Source organism: Malus sylvestris, chromosome 3 (assembly GCF_916048215.2).
Source record: "Malus sylvestris chromosome 3, drMalSylv7.2, whole genome shotgun sequence".
In the NCBI taxonomy this organism is placed as follows: Eukaryota; Viridiplantae; Streptophyta; class Magnoliopsida; order Rosales; family Rosaceae; genus Malus; species Malus sylvestris.
In genome coordinates, this window is record NC_062262.1 from 16,628,772 (window position 1) to 16,654,840 (window position 26,069).

At 36.8% G+C, this 26,069-nt stretch overlaps 1 protein-coding gene and 1 long non-coding RNA gene across 2 annotated transcripts; one reads left to right on the forward strand and one right to left on the reverse strand.

Moving 5' to 3' along the window:
- Positions 1-9,387: 9,387 nt before the first annotated feature.
- Positions 9,388-19,993, reverse strand: LOC126614675 (uncharacterized). The gene is made up of 5 exons (XR_007620479.1): positions 19,897-19,993; positions 14,638-14,803; positions 10,106-10,141; positions 9,951-10,021; positions 9,388-9,846 (listed from the first exon to the last, which is right to left on the reverse strand). It is a non-coding gene; the product is annotated as an uncharacterized LOC126614675 (long non-coding RNA).
- On the forward strand, positions 13,194-14,611 carry LOC126614674 (F-box protein At2g27310-like). Its single transcript, XM_050282320.1, has one exon. The coding sequence runs from the start codon at positions 13,285-13,287 to the stop codon at positions 14,290-14,292; it is 1,008 nt and encodes a 335-aa protein (XP_050138277.1). The 5' UTR covers positions 13,194-13,284; the 3' UTR covers positions 14,293-14,611.
- Positions 19,994-26,069: the final 6,076 nt, after the last annotated feature.

Sequence of the window (26,069 nt, forward strand, 5' to 3'; positions counted from 1 at the left end):
AAGGCATAAAACAAGGGTAAGGTGAGACAACAGTTCGGTTGTCAAAAACTTTAATCATATCCAACATTCCAAACCAAGCTAACTTTCCTTGATCGTAAGTGAGGAAAACACCATAGCCCAAAGATCACTGACATATTGTCGATAAAATCGATGAGACCAAAGATATCTTGAAATTCACAATACTTTGTGAGAATTTTCACTTTCTTCTGCTATAATCTTTTTGGAAAAAGAAAAGAATATCATTTACGAAGATCACATCTCCTAGGAGAAGTACCAATTTACACAAAGGTAATATTTGAGGAATTTGATGTAAAGCTGGCTATTGATGATTGGAGAATTTAATCTCATTACTAGAATAAGTGAGATAGTCGTCTACAAGACTATTATGAATTCGTTAGACTACTGAAGGAAACTCGAGTTACAAAGGTTGGTCTATTAGACCTTCAACTCAAGGTAGGGATAATGGTTTTTTAATCATCATCCGAGGAAGTTGCTAAAATCTAGGTATGACCCTAAGGTTCAATCTTTCGCCTTCGCAGGTAAGTTTGAGGTTTGCAAGATAAAGTGTTTAGTAACTAAGTTCTCTCAATGAATTAGGACTTGTTCGAAAAGTCATACGAAAAAGAAAAAAAAATTGATATAAGAGTTGTTAGATAAGAAATAAGGAGAATAAATGTGGTGTTAACAATGTGGATCAATAGTGTATTCTACTTCTCGCATTCGGTGGCATCCTAAGTAAAAATTTTGAGAATTGACGCCAAAGGTAAACATCCTCAAAACATACTATGCTACTAACCAACTCTACGACACAAACTAAAAGGTCTTCGCAGATTTCTCGACACTCAAATCATTTTAACAGAGAGACATCATCTCGTATTTCAATTTTTCTGTCTACCTGTGGAAGTGATCAAGAGGTTGCTAGTCGAAGAAGTTTTGATTACCTAAATAGGTAATATGGTTAACTTAACTATGAATTTACTGTCCTAAGACTAGACTTGCTCCTAAATTTCCACAATTTAGCTTCTTCGATTCAAGTAGTCATTGTTAATCAACCCATCAATTGGGCCGCTAATTAACACATATACAATATTTTGATATTGTTCATTACCCTGAAACTGTGAACCGGTGTTCTAGCATAAGAGTATCACTCCCAAATTCTAGCATGTGTCCAGTATCAGAAATCATACAGCCTGAATATTGGTTGACAACTTCTAGATATCAGACAGTATCATCGATTATTAGCGCTATAATAGACTGATCATATATTAGAGTCTACTCAAGAGGATATTTTTGAACGATTGATAAAATGGTGGTCTGGTGAGGTAATTTCAGTAATTCTAGGGAAAATACTTTCTACTTCAGGGATTTCTACTAATCGTAGGTGTAACAACTCGTACATATGTGCCTATACCCATCGAAATGATGCAGCACCAAAAGAAATTCTGGAAACTAATATTGGTTCAAATGTCCCAAAGCTAGAAAGAAGAATTTGCTAATAATCTACTCTATAATGGTCTTAGACGGAAGTCGATCTTCCTTTTGAAGATCCAAAATGATCAATAGTGTTTGAAGCGGTTAGTTCCTTCAGGAGCCAAAAGTAATTGTCCCAAGGTGGTCTCTCATCGAGTGCTACCACTTTAGCACCTAGTTGTCACTTAACGACGTTTCAGAAATCTCGACCAAGTAAACTTTGTAGGAATTCTAATAGATGATATACTAACGGACGCTGCCAAGGAATCAAAACTATTCTTAGCTTCCATTCTCGAAAGGGTTGGTAGAAATACCTAAATGGTAGTGGAATTTGGTAGGTAATTTCCCCTTTGTGATACACAATTATCGATATAGTAGTCCTACTTCAGGGCCATCAACTTATCTCAAACCTACATCTTTCCTTGGCAAGGGAATTCTTCACTTATAATTTAGAGGCGGTCACCAAAACGATGTTCTAGAATGTCGATTAGTCATCTAAGTCAGGCAAAACTTAGAAAAGCTAACACATTCTTTGTAATCGACGAGGTGGCAAAATTCGCAATTTAGGCTCAAAGACCAAGAATGCTTACATCACGCGTGTGATGAACGCAATACTGTCTAACTTATGCTTTGATACCAAACTGACACATCCCGACCCAGATTGTCCACTAGGACTCTGAATCGAGTTGTACTGGCCGACACCTGGAAGGTGATGAAGCCATAAAGTGTAGTGATGTGGAAATTATGAATAAATTTAAACCTAAAAGTGTCTAAATAAAAGAGTATGCTAGTGAGCGGGAATGAACCCATTTCACACGTCACGTCAGAGTATAAGTAAAGTACAGAAAATAAAATTTTAATAAAATCTTTTAAAAACATTATAACCCCTCGTTGTAAAAACTCATATAGTTTCCAGACAGTCATACTACATATAAGTATGAAATCAATTGCAAATCAATCGTAAATCCAGAAATATTCCAAATCAGTACATATCAGCAGCAGCATAATAAAATCAGGCATTCATCTATCTTTGCTGACACATGATTCGGAGTTACCTAGTGCAACCTGTACGACTCATAAATCAATCTGTTGATGCACAAAACCGAAGGTCTTGGAACAACGTAAGTCCGACCGTGAATCTGTAAGAAATGAAAAGAACACAAGATGTATCGTGGTTCATCCCAAGGTTTGGGCTACGTCCACACTGATATTGTATTTCTGAGGGGGAGAGAGAGAGAGCCTCTGTAATGAATCTGAGAGGCTCTGAGATTGAGAGCTTGAAGAGGTAAGGAGCCTTAGGAATTAGCCTCTTCTAATTGTGAAGGTGAGGGGTCCTTTTATAAAATAAGGACTCATCACTTATTACATATTTGCCCTTTCATTTATCACATAATTACATTTAAGTCTTCCGAGTATTTGTACGAGATCTAAATACGTCTAAATACGATGCCCTAAATATGGTATAAACAGTAGTCCCCCAAGTCTTCAGTCAATAGAGTCTTTTGGCTGGAGACTTGAAATTCAGTCCATGTGTGGGCCGAAGTAACTAGATGTTGTCTTGAACTGATGTTCGATATGAGGCAGTGCTCAATCTGAAATGATGCTCCACTAGAAGTAGCACATGTTGCGAGGCTGTTCGGCTCGTGGCTTATGTTGCCTTGGTTGGCTCGGCTTGTGGCGTTGAAGGTGAGGGATTCTCTTTTATAGAATAAGGGATCGCTCCTCAATACATGAATGATGGGTTAGGAGTGATGCTCACGGCGAGGTGGTTGCTCAGCTGGCGGCGATGCTCTCTAACGAAGGTGAGGGAGTCCCTTTTATAAAATAAGGGCTCGCTTCTCAATACATAAGTGATGGGCTAAGAGTGATGCTTGCGGCGAGGCGGTTGCTCAACTGGTGACGTTGCTCTCTAATGAAGGTGAGGAAGTCCCTTTTATAAAATAAAGGCTCGATCCTCAATACATGAATAATGGGTGCTCACTAATGAAAGTGAGGGAATCCCTTTTATAGAATAGGGGCTCTCTCCTTAATACATAAATAATGGGCTAAGTCCCCCAAGTATTTTTCATGAGTCCCAGTTGAGGCCTAATATATAGTACATAATGTAGTCCCCCAAGTCTTCGGTCATTAGAGTCTATTGGCTGGAGACTTCAAATTGAATCCATGTATGGGCCGAAGTGGCGGTTGTTCGGATGCGGTATTTGTATACCCTGCACTGAAGCTTTGTAGGTGAAGCTTTGCAAGTGAAGCTTTGAAGCTAGAGCTCTGTAAATGAAGCTTTCGAAGCTGGAGCTTTTGTAAATGAAGCTTTTGAAGCTGATTGACATGAGTGATGCTCATGGATGTTTGACATGAGTGATGCTCATGAATGTTTATGTATGATTGATATGAGTAATGCTCATGAATGTTTATGTATGATTGACATGAGTAGTGCTCATGTATGTTTATGTATGATTGACATGAGTAGTGCTCATGTATAATTTTGAAGTACTGGGCGTATTTTTGATCACCTGGTTGGTGGCATGAATGGCTAGTTGCCAAATGATATTAGAGTACGGGTTGTACATTTCATCACCTGGTTGGTGGTAATAACGGCGGGTTACCGAATAATTTTGGAGTACTGGGCGTGCGTTTGATCACCTGGTTGGTGGTAATAGCGGCAAGTTGTCGAATAATTTTGGAGTACTGGGCGTACTTTTGATCACCTAGTTGGTGGTAATAGCGGTAGGTTGCCGAATAATTTTGGAGTACTGGGCGTACTTTTGATCACCTGGTTGGTGGTAATAGTGGCAAGTTGTCGAATAATTGTGGAGTACTAGGCATACTTTTGATCGCCTAGTTGGAGCTGTTTTGGGCTTATAGGCCTTCGCCCTCTACACAACATTCCAGCCCATTTATTTTGGGCTTTGCCCTTTTTTTTTTTTACCCTCTGATTGGGTTTATACAGATGTCTCCAAAAGATAAGAAAAATAAATTACATCATACAAAAACCAGAAAAGTAAATCACATCATTCTGGTGGGGTGTTTATTCCTTGCTTTTGCTTTCTGCTTTCCGTCGCACTTTCTCTGTCTCTTCACCTGGTAGACAAAAGGAATCGTAATAATAGGAACCTTATAATTTTGCCCCTTTTCTTCTTTTCTCTTTTGGCAGATGGCGGACAACGCCAAAGTGGACTAATGATTTATTATGGGAACATGAATCTTATCTTCTGCCTGGTTTTCCACTAGTGCTCGTGGTATTCGCAAGAGATGGGATCTCTGTGTCTGTCCTCCATCACATGTTCTCCATGGTTGTTATCATGATCGAGAGAGAGAGCTCGATCCGCTGGCACCAAGAACATCCCTGGAGATCTTCAGCTTCTTGGTGGCGCCATTGTACAGCCCCTCCAAAGTACAAGGCAACATCCTCACAATGGCCGCTACTTTCCTCGGCCCATTTCCAGGTCCCGAGTCCTCGAATCTGAAACTCAAAACTGTTGGATCTTCTGTTGATGTAAACTCTCTGCGTTGTTGTCATGATCGAGAGAGAGAGAACTTGATCAAAAGTGAAAACCCAAAGAATTAATGAGGGCCTTGTTACAAATGACAATGGAGACCGACGAGACCATAGAGAGGGTCAACGCTCCCACTGTCCCCAGTTGAAACCTCGCGCCTTCACCCATCTTTTTTTTTTTTTTTACCTCCGACCCAACTTCAAGTTGTCTGAGATCATCGAACTGCCATATTGCGTCGACGTCGAAGCTGTGGATGAGGAAGAGGTTGGGCTTAGAAGGGTTCGGTGATTATGGGACCCATCAGTGCATGGTGGTGTAGCCGTCTTTTGAGGTCGGTGATTGCAGACCGGAGGTCGGCTTGGGCGAAGGTGAACTGGTGGCCTGAGTTTTTTGGACTGGGTGATGCTGTCCCAAATCCCCCACTCCCTTGGTGGCGAAGGTAGATCCGTACTTTAGACGATCAGCTCCATAATAGTGATCGGAAAGGGGGTAGATTGGCTTGAGCGACGAGATTGAAGATGATTGGGTCAGATAATGGCGCCCAACGCGCTTCGAATCGGCTTGCATCTCGCCTTCAGCTATAAGTTCAAAGTAAGGCCAGAGAGAGAAAAGACAGAGAAACATGTGCCTTTTTTTTGGATTTCTTTTTGTTTTAGTTTCTGCAGATTCACGGTGGTGAGATGAAAAAATGAAAGAGAACCGACGAAGCTTTTTGTGTCGTTTCCCACAGACGGCCCCAAATGTTGATGCACAAAACCGAAGGTCTTGGAACAACGTAAATCCGACCGTGAATCTGTAAGAAATGTAAAGAACACAAGATGTATCGTGGTTCACCCCAAGGTTTGGGATACGTCCACACTGATATTGTATTTCTGAGGGGGAGAGAGAGAGCCTCTGTAATGAATCTGAGAGGCTCTGAGATTGAGAGCTTGATGGGGTGAGGAGCCTTAGGAATTGGCCTCCTCTAATTGTGAGGGTGAGGGATCCTTTTATAGAATAAGGACTTCTCGCTTATTACATATTTGCCCATTCCTTTATCACATAATTACATGTACGTCCTCCGAGTATTTGTACGAGATCTAAATACGAGGCCCTAAATATGGTATAAACACCATTGATTGTTTTGATCGAATGAATCCAGATATTTTGGCAAGGTTCCTCCAACTAGGCTTGCTGCAATGCAATATTCATCCAAACTAACTCCTTTATGGATCCTTACCTATGGTGTAACCTCCGGCATCACCACTGATATCTCCAACATCACATCTTATAATCCTTATACTGGTGAAGATAAGGCCTATATCAGCGATGGTAAAGGTTTATCTATCCACCATGTTAGCTGTTCTTCATTAAGTACACATAAAACTTCATTTAAGTTGAACGATGTTTTACATGTTCCTCCAGTGAAGCACAATTTGTTATCTTCCTATCAATTTCTCAAAGACAATTATTGTTCTTTGACTCTAAATCCAAATGGATCCATTGTCAATGATCATTTTACTGGAAGAAGCTTTTGTGGGGACCAGTTAGAGATGGTTTTTATCCATTGCAAGGTACTCCTGCACTCAAACCACAATCTATGTCAACTTATGTTGTTGTTAGTAATAAAGCTTTTGTCAAAGTATGGCATAGTAGGCTAGTGCATCCGGATGAATTGTTTCTCCTCTATTTTTAAAAGGATTGTTTTTGCAAATAAATTTGCAATGCAAGGCAAGCATTATGTGGACTTTTTTAACTCTAACTATGCCATTGCAAAGAATCACAAGCTGGCTTTTCAACTTTCTAGCTCTTCTTCTGCTATGAGTTTATATTTAGTACATTGTGATATGTGGAGCTCAGTTGCTGCCTTTTTTGTATGTGGCTACAAGTATTACTTGTTAATTGTTGATGATTTTAGCAAATACACATAGTTATTTCCTCTCAAGGCCAAATCTGATGTGTATTCTACTTTTGTTTCATTCGAAACATATGTAGAAAATAATCATGGAAATAAAATAAAGTGTTTAAGATTAGATTCAGGGAGTGAATTTATAAGCAAATCATTCACTTAATTTCTTAATTCTCACGGCATTTCACACCAACTCAGTTGTCCTCACACACCTGAGCAAAATAACTGTGCTGAAAGAAAGCACATACATTTAGTTGAAACTACAAGAACAATGTTAGTAGCATCTAATGTTCCACATTTGTACTGGGTTGAGGCCTTTTCCACTACCATCTATCTCATCAATCGGTTGCTAATTTCTGGTTTGGTTCATTCACCATAGGAGCTCATATTTCATTCCTCACCCGATTACTCCAAACTTAAAATATTTGGTTGCGGCTACTTTCCATGGTTAAAACCATATATTTAATCCAAATTAGAAGGTAAAAGCAAGAGATGTGTCTTAAGCTATAGTTTACAGCACAAGGGCTATAGATGCCTTAATCCAGAGACACTAAGAATATATATTTCCAGACGTGTAGTTTAATGAATCTACTTTCCCATTTCTTTCATCTATATCTACTACTACTACAACTTTATCATCACAACTTGAGTCTTCTCAAATTGATATGGAATTCTCAACATTACACAAAGCTTCATCTCAATCTACAAATCATAGTTTCTCTTCTCCCAATTCTAATCAAGTGCATTCTTCAACTACATCACAATTATAGTTCTTCCTCTCTCAGAACAAACTGTGCATGATCCATCCTCATCATCTCCTATTGCTTCAGAACATGTTGTCTCAAATCATGTTGCCTCAAGATATGTTGTTAACACATATCCAATGATCACAAGATCCAAGGTAGGTATTTTCAAACCTAAGGCCTTCTCTGCAACAAAACATCATTTACCATCCTTAGTTGATTTTGTTCCATCAACTCATCAGAGATTTGCTATGCAAAAAGAATTTAATGCCTTGCAAGACAAAGCTAGGCTAGTAACTAAAGGTTTCGATCAACACGAAGACATTGATTACCAAGAAACCTTAAGTCTAGTGGCTAAACCAGTAACCATTAGGATCTTGTTAACTTTAACTATTCAATTTGATTGATTTCTAAATCAATTAGATATCAGTGATGCCTTTCTTCATGGAGATTTAAAAGAGGATGTTTGTATGCAACAACCACCTAGGTTCATTAATTCTGACTTTCTTCATCATGTTTGCAAGTTAAGGAAGTCTTTGTATAAGTTAAAACAAGCTCTGCATAACTTTGGTTTCAAACAATCGTCTTATGACGCTTCTCTATTTGCACTCAAAGCTCTCGTTCTTGTCATTGTATTGGTGTATATGGATGAAATCGTAGTTACAGGACCAAATGCTTCTATTTTTCAAAAATTCATCCACAAGCTCATCCATGTCTTTCCAATTAAAGACTTAGGACCACTACATTATTTCTTAGGCTTAGAAGTCAAAGCAAGTACTTGATTGATCTTCTTACCAAAACAAATATGCTAGGAGCAAAACCCTGCACTACACCTCTTGGCCCAACTAAACTTGACCACAGTAGTCCATTCTTGTCCAATCCTGCTAAAGACGAGTTAATTGTTGGAGACCTTGAATACCTCACTTAGACAAGACTTGATCTTTCATTTGTAGTAAATTAGGTATGCTAATTTATGCATTCTCATAGAGAACAACACATACATATAGCCAAAAAAGTTCTCAAGCTTCTTAAAGGCACAATTACTCATGGATCATGGTTCAAAAAGGGTTATCTTCATCTCTCTGCATATTCAGATGCATGTTAGGTTGGTTATACCTTTGATAGAAGATCTACATGTGGTTTTTGCATCTTTTGGGGTAATAAACTCATCAGTTGGAGTGCTACGAGGCAACCAACAGTTGCTAGATCATCTAAAAAGGCAAAGTACAAATCCTTAGCACACACAGCTGCTAAAATCCCTTGGGTTTGCAAAGTTTTCTGTGATTTTGGCTTCCCATTGTCCAAAATTCCCACTCTTTGGTGTGACAATCTATCAGCCATTTCTCTTGCTTCAAATCCTGTTTGTCATGCCAGGACAAAGCATGTTGAAATAGATTACCATTACCTTCGAGAATTGGTCCTAGCTAATTTTATCAAGGTTCGTTATGTTTGCAACCAAGATCAGTTGGCTGATATTCATACCAAGTCTTTGTCAAAGCATTGGTTCATATTTCTCCAATCCAAGCTTCCACTTGACTTTCTGTAAAGAGAAGAAATGTATCTTATCCTACCAAGTGTATATCAAGCAGGTGAAATGGCATCTACCTGATCGATGTCTAGCGTCTACTAGCGAATCTAGCCTCTAATAGAAACATGTGTACCTACAATAAACCTATGTTTGTAGCTAGTTATACGATATGTATGATGACTATGTGGTGAAAATAAATCACCAATAGCCTCAAGATATTACTTAAGTTTAACTAGAAATTAGTCTCCTAAAAACCATCAATAATAATAATAATAATATGCATCAACATATAATAATTTAAAATATTTAATTTTAAGGGATCCACTCACAGGTAAGGAAAGCGTCCTTCCTCGTTAGACTCATTGCCTGAATTTTTTTTAACCTCTATTAAGCCTGTGAATTAATTTTAAAGCTGAAAATAAGCTTTAAAGACATTCTATGGAAAATCGTCCAAAACTACTATTTAGACATCAAATTTGTACAAACGGAGGGCACCTCGTGATTGAGAAGCTATTGTCCACGCGTTACCGCGATGGTGTCACGCACCGGGAAGACACGCCACCATGGGGTCGCCGTCACCGTTGCCATGCACCCTCGGTCGTCGGTGAATGTGACTGAAGAAAACATAATATACCTACTAGGAGGGAATATGACATCAAATCTAACGTTGTCATTGTTGTCACCTTTAAGTTCAACGTAGACCGCCGGCATCATCGCTGGAAACTGCAGAAATTACAAATTACGGTTAGGCCGGTTTTGGAGCCCGAATTCGACGGGTTTTTAGTCCAAACTCAACCAAAATCATCCCAAGAGACTAGAAAAATCACCTAAACACATATTAGGGCTATTAGGGGTTGAATCCACCTCGGAATCACTCATCGGGTTTCCTTTTTGGATTCTGGAAACAAAAATCGAGAGCATGCATGTTAGTTTCATTGAGTTTTGCAGCTCAAAACTCACCCAAAACAATATTGGCAATTACCTAGGATAGGTTCTAGCTGGACTCGAGCATCAAAAACTGGCATATGCACAAAGAGAAATGTAGAGAGGGTTAAAACCGTCTTTTTGAGTTATATTTTCACATTAATCACTTCCAAGAAAGATAAAAACATTAACATTCAAATCTCCTACAGGAAACCTCACCTGAGTTCGAGCTTCAGAGCATAAAGCTCTCGGCTTTAGTGGCAGAGCACAAGATGGTGCTTCGATGATGCATGCAAGACTATATTCGAACTCCCCATGTCTTAAGGATTCCATATATAGGGGTTTCAGCTTTGATTCGATAGAGAAATAAAGTAAGGGTGAGGGTTCTCTCTCTCGGTGCTATAAAGAGAGAAGGAGAGGAAGAGAAAAAGAGAGTTGCAAAGAGGAAGAGAGAATAGAGAGAGAAAGCAGAATCAGGAGTAAGGGAGAAGGGAACCGAGAGTGGGTATAACCACACTTTAAAATTATTTAAAATGTAATTACGAATTTGCCCCTCCCAAGTTATAAATTTTACAAATAGGCCCTCAAAGTTTCGATTCAAATTTCATTTTCGATTTCACATTCACATACGTGAATATAACTAGGAAAACCTAAGAAGGTATAAAAAAAATTAGATTTCGAGTCATGGCTCAAAAATTACTCAAGAAACATACTCAAGGGTAAAATTGTCATTCACATAGTTCAAGAATAAAATACATTATTTTAAGGTACGGGTTGAAACATTTTGGCCAGCTGAATAATATAGAATTTGGTCCCCTTGGTAAAGTTGCTACTAGGGCAGGCTAACTACACATCTAAATTAGATGCATAAGGTATTTTATTTGAGCTTCCATACTAGTCGAAGTTAAAAATGAGACACAACCTTGATGTGATGCATATTGAGAAAATTTGAGTGATACATTGGTGGGGTCAATTCTAGAAATTAAAGGAAAATCGATGGACACGGTCAAAGCTCGCCTCGATTTGAAACGAATAACATAAGTAGACCCTTGTGGCTGAAGAAACGTAGTGACAAAATGAGAAAGGGCCATTCATCTGTTACAATTAAACCGGCGGGGAAGAAAGAGTTTTTAAAGTTTCATTCTTGTATAAAGTTTCCATAAGGGTATGCTTCCAATATCTCCCATTGTGTGATCCGTAACCCTAAACACTAAGCCCTAAATAATAAAATAAATTAGGTTAGTTTTGGGAGACGAAAATTGTGTTTCGCCGCCTAAATGATCTTTGCGTGACAAAATTTAATATATTTGTCCATTGGATCTTAACGCGATGAATTTTCAACTTTCGTTGCTTAAACTTCCCCTAATTATTATTTTCAAAATTTACGATATTGCGTCGTGCTAGGCTATTACCAACGAAGTTTTATTGAGCATCGTAATCACAAAAAACTGGCCACATATATCAATTTTATTTTTTTTAAGTTTGTAAATATTATGGAACTATTAGATGATATTCAAAGTACATAAGTGATATAATGTGATTTACATTTTGGAAAGTCAATTTGAAAATCTGAGCCGTTAAATAGTTAGAGCTCTTCTTCAAGATCATCCTTGAGAAAAATTACTTCATTCTAAAATGAATAAGTCATTGTTTAGAAGTTCAAAGAAAGAATGGCTGAGAATCATTTAACATCTTTTCGCGACGAAGCGCTATTATTTGTTGCTCGAGACAACCTTTAGCGACGAAGCATTATAATTCATTGCACAAGACAACTTTGATCGACGAAGTATATTAGGAATTTGTCGTGTAAAATACTATGAATTTGTTTTTCTTAATTAGGGTATTGCTCGCGCTGTGATATTACCAACGATATTTTATTATACATACTAATGACCATACTTTGATCCTGAGATTACTTAATCATACACCTCGTACATTAAGAGGTACCTTTGAAGTTTGCAAATGTTACGGCCCTATTAGATGATGTTCAAAGTATATAAGTGATATAATGTGATCGACATTTGAAAAGTAGATTTTAAAATAAGGAAAACTAATGAAAATAACTTGAAAACTTTGAGTTTTAATGATAAAGACAAAATAAAGAGTAAAGTGAATAATACCATAATTGACCTTTTAGTGTAAAAATGTGGTTTTTCGTTAAAGTGAACAGTACTAGGAGTTTTTCGTTAAAGTTTCCTTTAAAATATGAGGCGCTCAAGTCCTCCACTGCTTTGGTGACCCATCCATAGCTAAGCGCTTGTCGGACTCGTCGTCGACGTCATGTAGCTAACCAGCCATTTGACACTCCCGCAACATCAACAGTTGAGGAAGATAGATCGCAAACAGATGGTAAGCAAATTTAGTGTTTAACATAAGAGATCTCATGCCAACAAGATAAATAGGTCGCAAACGAAACTTCTCCACTACGAGTTTGAAGCCCTTCTCTTATAGGTTGGAGAAGTGAGAAGAGGTAAAAGTATATTATTTTAAACTTTCAATATATAGTGAATTTTATTAAAATTATTTTATTATTTTTTAACATAATCAAATAGTCTTAATTATTTTTTAATATATATATATACTCAAACCTATTGAGTCGGTCTGGTAAGCTTGAGCTTTGGTTAAGTCAATAACAACATGCTATGTAAATAATATACAAATAATTGTCAAAGAACTAAAAATAATACGTGAAACCAAACACTCCCCCCGATTCCCTCCCAAAATCAATACAATAATCCACCAACTTAATAAAAAATAAAATTATGGTGTGAGGAAAAAAAAATTTAAATTAAAAAAAAACCAAATTCGACAAAAAAACATAAAAATAAACCAACTAGAACACATTATTTTGTTGGGGATGGGAACAATTTAATTTTTATTTTTGGTCGAAGAAATCTTATTTAAAGTAAAAACTAAAATTAAAATGAAATGAAATTAAAGAAGGTATGAAACACGCTTGTGTTCCAACTCCAAAATATTAAATTACACAAATTTATTCAAAGAGAAGATTTGCCTGCACCTTCACTGCAACTAGTTAATTAATTAATATTAAACTAAATAATTAACTGATTGATTAAGACTCAAAGCTTGAAAACTGTTATTTGACCATTCAGCTTTGGTTTACTCCCCCCCCCCACTATAAACCCAACCCTTCACACCGTTCCTTCCTTGTCACCCACTCAACACACAACTCTAAAAAACAACCTCAAAACCTTCTGCTCCAAGCCTCCCATCACAATGAGCTTTTCAGCTGTAACAACATCGGCCGTCGATCAGGGCGACGGAGCTTCAATCTCCGCCATCCATTCCGACATCATCACTGCTCACATCCTTACCCGCCTCGACGGCCAGACCTTGGCTGCCGCGGCCTGCGCTTCCTCCGAATTACGCGCCTTCTCCGCCGAAGAAAAACTCTGGCGGGACGTCAGCACCTCCACTTGGCCTTCCATCACCGATCCACGTGTCGATGACCTCATTTCCACTTTCCCTGCCGGTCACCGCTCATTCTTCTCCGACTCTTTCCCGCTCCTCGACCACTCCCCCTCCCAATACAATCCCAGATGTTCGTCTCCCACCGCGGAGTTAATCTCGGCCGTCGATATTTTTTACAAAGACCAGCTCATTTTCTCGAAAGTTGAAGAGTCCGAAACCGAGTCCGGGTGGTTCCTCTTCTCGCCCTTCCGAGTTGAATTACTTGACAGGAAAGAAACCGTCCCAACACAAATCCGACATGTCGGGGAAGACCAAAAGTCGTTGAAGAACTTGGAGGACAACTTGAGCCTGAGCTGGATCGTGATCGACCGGGCCCGGAAACGGGCGGCGAACTTGTCGAGCCGGAGGGCGGTGACGGTGCAGCGGCACTGGCTAACGGGGGAGATACAGCTGCGCTTCGCGACGATTTTGGCGGGGGAGAAGAAGGGGGAGTATGTACAGTGTGGGATGGTGGTCACGTGCAAGGGAAGCGAAGGAGGGGAGCTGCACGTGAGAGAGGTGAGCATGCAGTTGGAGGGAATGGAGGGGAACCACTTGAACGGGAGGGAGAGTTTGGTAATTTTGCAGAGAGCGATCGAGGGAGGGATGAGGAGTAAGGAGGTAAACGAGAAGGCGAGGTTCGATGAATACTTGGAGATGAAGAGAGAGAGGAGAGAGAGAAAGGAGAGGAGAGAGAAGGCCTTGGACATGATCTGCATTGCTACTGGGGTTACTATTTTCTTGGCGTTCTGGTCATTTGTCTTGTTCAGATAAACAATGATGAACCCGGTTTTACTTAATTTACAGTTAATTACACCATTTAATTAATTAATTCTTTAAACCAAAATATATAGAAAAGTTCATACAAAGAAGCAAAATGGATATTTGTAATTAATTTTTTATTACAAATCTTGGCTCTTTTGAGTGTGTTTATATATATGTTTTTGCGCGTGCTGCGTGTAAAAGAGGACATGTATCTGTTGAACTTAATTATATACTTCATTCAGAGATCAAGATCAACCCTGCATGATGAACTACAAACTAATATACACGCATGCATTTATACTAGTCACAATATTCATCAAATCATCATTTTGCATAAAATAGGGATGCACTTACTTGCTGTCGTAGACGAGATGTTTGAGATGAGATTTGGACCTTCCTTTCTCTTGGAAACGGAATGGAACTCTTACTCTCAATAGGGCGAGCATTCACATTATGAGAACCTCTTAACTTACCCGAGAAAAGGGATCAAAACCTGACTTACAGGATGCAACTGCTCCACCTATCATGGTAGCAATTGCTGTCAGTTTTCTTCAAGTTTTGTAACTGTCTTCCACCATAATTTGTACAAGTAATATGGTTTTCTCACTTTATATTAAATGTGTACTTAATGTATATAACGTATACTATAACCATATTTCCTTTATTAAATGGTTTGGACTATTTCTCACACAAAAGTTCTTACATTCTCCCACACGAGAATGGCTGTAACCATTTACAACATTGTGTCCAACTACTAGTACGTGATCACTGAAATATGATTATCAAAAAAAAACCTTTCATTCATACTCAAAGATTCATTAGTTGAATTCTAGACAACATAATACAGCAATAGTATCATTTGTGCTAAAACCACAAACTAATCAAATCCAAATGAGACTATATTTAGAGAAAACTCAAATGAGAAGACCTTCAACTGCAAGCATGACTCCCACATTGCTTGACATAACAATAATGACACTGCAGATGTCATCCTTTATACTTTATTTATGCAAAATGCAAACATGAACATGTATCCTATTAGTCTTGAGCTTTTCCAAAGGAATTACATCGTCATGTAATACAAGTGAACATTATAAGCACAATTTCTAATCAAAACACATACTTAAGACAATGGAAAATTACTTTACTCCCACATTCAAACATGATCTATAACTGTTTGTATTCCCATATTTGGCAAAATGCCTTTGAAATGTTGTTACATGTAATGCTTTTGTCAATAGATCTGCAACCATGTGATAAGTACCAATATGCTCAAGATCGATAGTTCCTTTTTTGTTTTCATCTCGGAGCTTCAAATACTTAATATCTATGAGTCTTGAAGGTTCTGACCTTCTGTTATTGAGGTATTGTCACAAAAATCTTAATTGGTCTTTCAACACTTCTCACTATCTTCATGTCATAGATCAGGTTTCTTAACCACTCACCTTGCCTCATTTCTTCAAAAACAGCCTATATATTCTAATGGCTTGTTTTCTACTTCTCCATGAGACTACACCACCAGCTAATATGAAAACATACCCAATTCTGCATCACTATAACAAATCACTTCCAAATTCTCAACTTGATGAAGACCTAGGACAGAAGCTTGTGTCTTCTTTAAATATCTTAATACCTTTTTACTTGTGTTCCAGTGTGCAATGCCAGGATTTGATTGAAATCTACCTAACACATTCGGTGCAAAAGCCAAAAGGCCAAAACCAATCTAGTGCAAACCATATATACACCACACTCACCTTTGGCAATCAGAACATCACCCCCACTGCAATATAATTCTTTTCATTCTATCACTTACAACTTCAATGCCTAAGACATAATAAGCTTCACCCAAACCCTTCATGTCAAAGCTATTGGACGACATTTGCTTGGTCTCATTTAACAATTGGACATTAGAGCTTGCCAACAATATATCATCGACATATAGAACCATAAATCTAAATTGAAGCTTGTTTTAAACCATAAATGGACTTGTTGAGTTTGCATACTTGAATTCTCCTTCCCCCTTTCAACAAATCATGGTGGTTGCTTCACAAAAATGTCCTCATCAAGACTTCTCTTTGTGTAAATCCTTTAGCCACAACCCTTGCCTTTAATCTTTCAACTTTCCCTTGTGCTTTAAACCATAAAGGCTTATTCCTTTCCCTTGAGATAAAACATTTCACATCATGTATTCAAAAGTTGTCATCACAATCTACGAACTCAGCGTGCAGAACCTTCGGGTTCATCGTATTCCGGTTCTTAACAAGTCGAGTAATTCTTAATGGAGAGAAACATATCGAATCAACTTCACTAAACCTATGTGGGAGAAGAAAGATCTTGCATATCAAGTGTGGCTTCGTTTCAAAGTAGTAGGTTTCTGATCTGTTAATTTTGAAGCAGAAAAACCACCCAAAAATGAGCTAGATCCCTTCCCTTCTCACTTACCTTCCAACTCTTGGTTTCTAAGCACATTACTTCCACAAGCATCCAGGAAAGAAGATTTGTCATTGGTCATGGATGGAATAATAGAATTATGTGAACCAGATATGTTAGAATATACCATTTAGTGACCTATATCACAACCACCAACCTCCCAAGCACTCAACATGCCTAGCCTTAGGTGCTGAATATGTGAAAGTAACTTCTCATTTTCATAATACATGTCTGGTAGATATATATACACCAGCTGAAATCACATATATTACACCATAATCATCAACAACATCTATTAGGGAGGTATGTAAAGCAGCAATCAACCTTGTAAACATTCTCCTACCAAAATAATAACCATGTTTCAAAACTCGTTTGTAATCAACTCCATCAAATTTAGTACTGTGTTTCTTAGAACCTAGAGACAATGCTCCTTGCTTATGAAAATCCACTGAGAGTTGAGTGTTAAGGTCTGTGAAATACTAAATGTGCAATTTACTCACCGGACATTACTCCATAGAAAACAATTTCACATGCAACATGCTCACCAGACATTACTCCATAGAAAACAACTAAGCCAGATGCATTTAGACAAATAAGAAGGTTATCAGAAAATTGGAAATCCGTTCATTGTACCACTGAGCCAATATTTGGACATTTGTCAAGCTTCACTAAGGAAACACACTGAATTACCCACCTATTTGATCTAGCAACCAAAAGTACATTATTTTTCTTAGTATTTTCACTTTCATCACTAGTATTCAAAGTTACAGGATCAACCTATGCGAAAACAAATCCAATAAAGCAATGTGAATTGCTTGAAAACACTCTGGAGCAGCACTTGTATAAACAGTTCATTCCAAAACCAAAAATATTAAACAAAATTTTAGATTTGAAATGCGGACCAGATGAAGTCAAATGTGCATTTATAGACTTATCACTCTCTGACTCATGAACTCTTTCCTACCTGCACTCATTTGACACTGAATCACTGTTGGAAAGGAAGTCCATAAATGGTAAATTACTATAAAACAAACCAAATGAAACAACTTTCACAGAGCAAGGAAACAATGACTTTTCTGGGGATTTGGTCAAACATTACCCTTGTATTCAACAATTTCAACTTTTGTCAGAAAAGATTGCCAACCATTTCTTAGAAGCAACTCTTTTTGGCAACTCGTCGTTCCTGGGTACATTTCACTTGTTATGGGGAGTGTCACTGTCTCCATTGGATATGTTTAAATCAATATTTCCAGTGGCTTTAACACTCAAACAGGTTGGTTCCTCCACCACCATATTTTCAACTAAGGAACCTTAATTTGCATTTGATGCCATGAAGATCACTGCAACAATACAACATTCTTCTTTCTTGTGTAATCGAAAATAATTACCAAACTCTCAATGGGATGAGTTTATGTATAAATCTGAAATGGTAAAACACACCGCCTCTGCACATACTCACCATGCAGTGCATTCCTGTCAACATCAGTGTTTTCGGTGGATTCAACAAAAACATGTACCACCAAACCTTGCTTGCCAGATACAAACAAAATTTCACTAAATAAAGCATCCTTGTGCTGATCGTAATTATGCCCACATACACCCCAATTGGTTTGATGTCATGAGATCCTATAACCAAGGACCAAACATTGTTCTTTGCCATGTATTCCTTAGCCAAATCACAAATTGAAATTCCTCCCCTTATGTGATCTTCATCGCATTTGCATTATGAGAATGGACATTTGATTATCCATTTCCCACATTACACCTTTGATGTGGCGTGCTTTCTTCAGTTAGTGTAGTCGGTTGAGGTAACTTGAAAGCAACGTCAAATTCCAACATACCTAAATGCATTTCAATCTTTTGTTTCCAAGCTTTAAAGTTATTTCCAATATGAGACTCAACATATTGAAACTTGCATAATGGTTTCATAAGGATTTGTAAATTCATATGAGAATGACAAGAAGTCATACAAAATCTATAGAAAGTGACACCTTTAGGCAAGACACTTTCTATATATACAAAAGATATGAATTGCAAATCTTGTATAGCCAAGCACAAAATTATGTAACACTATGTAAATACCACACCTTTAGGCAAGCAGATTTACATGCACTACATGTTTTTATAACTCAATACATTGGTTTACAACCGACCCAGTAGATTCATTCTTTGGAAATATTCTACTTGTTAAATGTATATAAACCACAAACTGATCATCTTTATTGAAATCATATGCGCAAAAGAATAAATAAAACACTTTGGTGATTCATTTAGACATCAAATGATTTCATGAAATTAATAGAAATTTTGTAAAAAAAAACCCAACAAGAAATTTACAAATCGTTCGTCTGTGCTCGGATTTAGGCCCATGATACCTTTCCGAAAAGAGAACGACACTATGATTCAAACACACCACTTTGTTATGACATAAGGGTGATTTTAGCCATCTGATACCGTTTAGGCCTCCAAAACCGCAATTTAAGTTATGAAGATCAAAATTTTACTGTGCTTTTTGGGGATTTTTTTTAATATTCAGGGTCCCAATTTTTATGTTCTTGAAGGAAATAATCAAATTCTTCATAATTCTAGTATTTAGGTCAAAATGACTTGGTTTTGACCATACCGATTCTATAACCATGGCATGCATGTTATATAGGCAATATTTAACCAAGGAAATTAGTGTGGAATCCAATACGCAAGTAAGCATATTGTAATATATGTGAATCATTAACCCCAACACAGAAGCATATTCAAAATTTATCAAGATCATATGGAAAAAGAATGATCATTGAAATTTTGTGTGTTACAATAGCAAATCGTATGAGTAAATGATTGTGTATGGTTATAACTAAGAACAAGAACAGAAGCAGGGGTTTAAGTAGTTAATTCATCATGAATAAGAACAAAATTCAACAAAAAAAAAACAGAAGCAGCGGAATCAAATGTGAACATTATAACTAAAACAGTATTTCCTGCAAGCAGTGTATTTATAATAATCAAGTTCTTGAATTCATTGCAGAAGTTGGTGGCTCTAATACCACATGTTGATCTTAATTATATACTTCATTCAGAGATCAAGATCAACCCTGCATGATGAACTACATACTAATATACACGCATGCATTTATACTAGTCATAATATTCATTAAATCATCATTTTGAATAAACTAGGGATGCACTTACTTGCTGTCGTAGACGAGATGATTGAGATGAGATTCGGACCTTCCTTTCTCTTGGAAACAGAATGGAACTCTTACTCTCGACAGAGCGAGCATTCACATTATGAGAACTTTGTAACTTACCCGAGAAAAGGGATCAAACCTGATTTATAGGACGCAACTGCTCCACCTATCATGGTAGCAGTTGCTGTCAGTTTTCTTCAAGTTTTGTAACTGTCATCCATCCATAATTTGTACAAGTAATATGGTTTTCTCACTTTATATTTATGTGTACTTAATGTTTATAACGTATACTATAACCATATTTCCTTTATTAAATCGTTTGGACCATTTCTCACACAAAAGTTCTCACAATATCCTCTTCGGATCCATGCATCCTAATTTTAGGAATCTACAAATCCGTACCATTGAAATTTGATCAAACGACTACAAATAGGGACCCACTTTAAAAGTTATAATAATTTTAACCGTTGGATCAAATTTCAATGGCTCGAATTGGTGGATCCCTAGGATTAGGATGCATGGATCCAGAGAGGCCGTACTCTCTCTCTCTCTCTCTCTCTCTCTCTCTCTCTCTCTCTCTCTCTACGGTTGGAGTCAATGTATAAAATATCGATGATATCAGAAATATAGGTAGTCCAAAAACACAGAAATTTCAATGGAAATATCGAAATATTATCGATATCAATAAAAATTGAATAAAAACCACGTAAATTGTAAGAAAAACTTGGAAATTTTTATTGAAACTTTGCAGGATGTTTATTTAGTCAATTATCTATTAGTTTATCACAAAAAATTGGAAGGAAATGCATTGCATGATGGATTTAACTTATTTAAGTTGATTATATAGCGAGCTGGCAAACATTGTGAGTATAGAAAATATGTAGTAATTAATGAAAGATGTTTAAACACACCATAATCATTTATATATAATGAATTAGTTATCAGCAATAGTTTAGGGGTTAAATGATAGTTTACCCACATGCATAGTTAGTCATAAACTTAAGATTCTCTTCTCTCTCAAACTGCCCGTATTTCCCCAAATATTTATGGAATCTATCAATTTAGTCCTAATTTCCTTTACCCAATCTGGATCTACACTTAAGATTCTCTTCTCTCTCAAACTGCCACGTGGCAGCACCCCAACAATCTTTATTCTTCTCTTTCTGTAACCCCTTCTTTCTTCTTCTTTCTTTTATGCATTCTCTATCTCTCTCTCTCGAGACTTTCATCTCTCTCCTTTCTCTCTGCACCGAGACCCACATACACACACGCACACCATCGCACCTGCTTGAGGAAGACACCCATCGTTATCAGCAACCTCGTATTTCTCCCTCTCCTTCTCGTCTCTGCAACTCGGCGAACGCATGAACCCTCTGGTGAGTTTCTTGAATTTCTCCGATTAGGTTTTTGGGACGAAATTGGCTCGAGAATAGGCACACCCATCTCCGACGAGGCCATGGGTGTCGAGAGGTTTTCCGACCACCACAAGTTGTTTCACGGCAAATGGAAGGTATAAACGCACTCCTCTCGCCTTGTGCTTTCGTTTGGTACCTAGATCAGGGTCTAGGGTGGTAGTTTGCAGTCGGCCGGAGCTGTAAAAGCTCCAACGTTCTTCTCTGTTCTTCCCTGTTGGTTCCTGACGAGTGCAGGCCTTTCAGGCCGTTTCTCATAACCCTCGGGCCTTAGGCCTGTTATGAAGGTGGAGCGATATTATCGATATTATCGATAACATCGATAATATCACGATATTTTGACTATAATTAGGCGTATAAGTGTCAAAATATCGCTCTCTCACAAAAACGATATTATCGGCGAAATATCGCCGACAATATCGACATTTTAGACCTTGGTTGGAGTGCTATAGCCTAGAGTAAATTTATTAATTTTAAAATATGAAAGAACAAAAGTTATCTAATTTCAAATTAACCCAGCTTTCCTTGATAAAATTAGCCTACCTTGAACAAAAAATGAAAATTCCCACCCTTACAAACTTTCCTAACTCCGTCACTGGTCAGAATCAATAATTCTATCCTAGCAAAATTTGTGAACCAATATGTTGATATCTTATAGTTGATCAATAAGTATTATATTGCTCTAGATTCAAATATATAAATATATATATATATTTATAACTAGAAAGTCGCATCATTTTGACTAGTAAATGGAGTAGAGTAATAAATACGGTGAATATACTAAGGGTAATGTTAAATAGGTCAAAATTTTAAATCAAATGACGTGGTTGTTAATAATTGAATTATTACTTAAGTGTTGTCATCATTTAGTTTATAAATTTGATTTAAAAAGTTAATCGACTTAGCATTACCGATAACTAAATCCCCAAGCGTCTATTTTGTTAATTATTAATGAAGTGATTCACATTACTTAATTATTGGTGATTTCACATTAAACAAAAAGTCACGTTGTTTGCATGTATCATATTAATCTCTTCACATCACCAACTTTTATATGCATGTATCGTACTCTGATTAATATATAGACTAAAACGAAAAGAATAAACTATTTATTTTTGGAAATTGAAATATAATGGGTTTGGTATAGAAAGTCAGAAATAGGAAACGATCTGTTGGATTAATCTTTGACTTTGAATTGGCCGGCCACTCTTTCCATGCTTTGGTCTTTTTCACGACGGTTTACGCGGGCCGGCGCTCCTGCTGGGTTGAATGTTAAGCAAATCCTGCTCTAAAAAGTCTAATCCATCACTAGTTATCTCTTTCCAGTCTTATTAAACTAAATTATAAGAAAATTACGAATAATATTTTTCTAATATGTCCCAATGTTATGGAGGTGGATGTATATATAATTTCTTTGGTTTATAGTTTAGTGGCTTAATTTTGTTGTGTTAGTAAGGGTTCATTTTTATGTTAAACTCGTTTAATAACTACTTTTATATGCAGTTTAAAAAGCTGAAAGTAATTTTTTTAGTTTTTAAATTTCAATTTTCAATTTTTCAGTTTTCAAAAATGTAAAAACAAAAGTGGTTATCAAACAGTTTCTAAGTTGATCGCTTAAGTCGCTTTAAGCTTGTGGGTATTTGGATTGTCCACCCAATTCCTTGTTAGGTCAATGAATAATGCTTAGAAGACTAAATTGGTAGACAAAATTTTGAAAACTAAAGGACATGAAAGTTGATGATTGACTTATTACTTAAGAGTTGGTAAACGTGTTTATTTCTAGTAATGACACATTATTTAGTTTGCAAGTTTTGCCTCCAAATTTAGTCTCCCTAACATATCCTAAATCAAATATTAAGGATCGCACACCGGTATGAACAAAATCTAAGTCATCCCTTCAATGGCAAATATAGAATACTCTAATAGCAAATATATAATACTTTAATATATAAGAATAATTATCATATGCCACTTAAACTACGATTTAGTGATGTTTCTTTTCACTTATAGATCAGATGTCTTAAGTTTGAATTTCATGAATGACGAATTTGATATCAATTTATTTTCATTTAATATAAATATATCACTGGATATTATAGTACTTATTTATGTTTATAGTTGGGAAGTTTATTTGATAAGTATACCAAAGGATAAAGTTGAAGCTTTTGAACTGTGATAATTTGATTTAATGACACTCAAATTTTACTTTGTTGAAAAATGTAATAAATTAAATTCTCATTAACGACTCATAGATGATCTTGAATTTTGTGTTTCCAATTGTTGCCTGAAAGATGAGTCCACTCCTCCTGGTACTATCGGTACTATAGTGCATGTCTAATCGGTACTAAAGTTTTTTTTTAGGAGTGTGTTATCCATACACGATTTTTTACTTCTCACACATCTTATTAATTTTCAATCGTCGAATCAAATGAATTGAAGAATATTAAATGACATAATTTAATAAAGGATGTGTGAGAAGTAAAAGCTGCACACTCCTTTTTTTATTGCAATTTGGGGCTAGAATAGGAAATCAATCTAACCCTGGTAAAGAAAAGGGTTTTCTAGTGAGATAAGGATTATGAATCATTAAGTTCCTATTCTCGACTAGAGTTAGATTGTTTTCTTGTTTGTTTCAAAATTAGCTCTTTTAGTGTCTTTAAAGGAGACGTTAAATTCAAAACGCTAAATTTTAGTTTGATGTCTGACTTGGCAATTTGATATATTGTCAATATTTTCATTCCATCTAATATGCTAAAATTTATTGCTTCATTTATGTTTTTTTAACAAAAATAATCAAAGTTGCGTTGTTGTTGGTTTAAAAATAATAATAAAAATATTTAAATATGCTAGCATTTAAGGTAAGGCAAGTGGAATGTCTTTGGAAATTGTTGACCCTAAAAACTACCAACCATACGTGGCACGCAAGCCGAGTAATTAATAAGCTAACTACGTCCTTCGGTTGTGTGCGGGACGTGCCAACTCGACAACCGAGCTCGGTCGGTGAGTAGAATATGTGGATGTGGCGTTGAACGCTCTGCTGAATTATTGATCTCGCAACTGCGGCCGAGGAAGGAACACGTCTCGGCCTTCGGGTTCTAGAGCCTGAAGACAAGGCTGCTAGTTCTGCGAAGTTCAATATCAATTTCGACTTTCAATGTACCAAATGTAGTAACATGTAACACCTCACTTCGCCGAGAAGGCTAATGAGATGACCTCTACCAATAAGGATTCAAAAATCTTTCTCAACCGAGACTTGGATAGATAACTAGGTAGCCTTGTCGTAATGCTGTTTATCTAAACTAAAGGTGCTTCGCGGTTAGCTGATTCTACGGCAACAGTGCTGTTTATTCAAACTGAAGGTGTTCACCGGTTGCCTTCATAGTTCTGTTTATCCAAACTGAAGATGTGTTGGCGAAAAAGAAAATGAAAATCTCAAGATTGTTTAGAGGTTTCGCGTAGAGCGAGAATTTACGCAAGGCAGTTTGTGTGTTTAGTCAGAGGGGCTTTTCCATTACCACTGCCTCTATATTTATAACGCTAGTCTCGCTGATAATCCAAGCCGTAAATTTCTGAATCTCCTAATGTGTCATGGCTACTAGAAAATAATCTCTTAGTCTTCTGATGTATCACGACTACCAATGAGTAATCCCTGAGTCTCCTTATGCCACAAATCTTTAATATTTAAATACACCATATCTGACCAAATAATAATGGCTTTATCCCATTATCACATGATCAATGGTCAAAAAATTGCCACATCACTATCTTATGCTAATTTGTTCTTCCCATCATGTCCATAGGCTGAAGCCTACTCCTTTTTGTTATCTATATATAATCATCCCAATCACATCACATCACCATCTCACAATTTCACCTCCACCCCATGCATAGATTAATTGCATGAAATTAATCCAGTAGTAGATGCACTGCCATATGCCGAATTTCTCCAATTAATTTGAATTGTAGGTTAGAGATATTATTTGCATCACGTTTATCTGGTTTAAGAAGAAGCCAAGATAATTCACATTAATAGATAATTATTATGATAAAAACCATAATATTATCCTTTGACAATAACAAAAATTGTCTTCACTTTTCTATCCGATGGTTGGAAACTATGTTCACTCAACGGTCTTGATTGCACTGGCTGATGGTGTAAATTTGGGTCCAAACAGAAATAGCAAAAATCTTATTTGACATCATGAAATAATGGCGTCAACTTTGACATCTCCTTTTTCATGTCAGTTTAGTCTTCTTTTCCATGTCAACTTTGACATCTCGGTTGGAGTAAAGAGTACGTCATTTGTTAGTGTTATATGTTTATGTGGCATTGACATCTCCTTTGGATAGTAACTCGGTAAAATTGAAGTCTTGGCAAAGATCTAATATTTCGAATTATGTAGCTATCTTGGCAATTTATAGTGTTTTTCTTTCTTTTTCTATTGAATAAGATTCAGAGTTTACCCCCAAAAAAAAATAAAAGATTGAGAGTTTCTAACTTGTTTTTCTTATTTTGTTGTTCATCCTTGACTTTAACAATCTTGAGTTGAGTTTTGTTAGCTCAGAAGGCCCCGATCTGAATTGCTCTAATCTAATTGATCAAGCATTGCAATCTTTACTTTAAAACGCTGGTGAAATATCATCACATCACATGATCACATACAAAAGGCTGAGCTAGCACATATCTTAAGCAAAATGTAAACACCTTTAGTGTATTTAGATGAGTGAGACCCCACTTTATCCTATGAAGTCCCACGTGGCA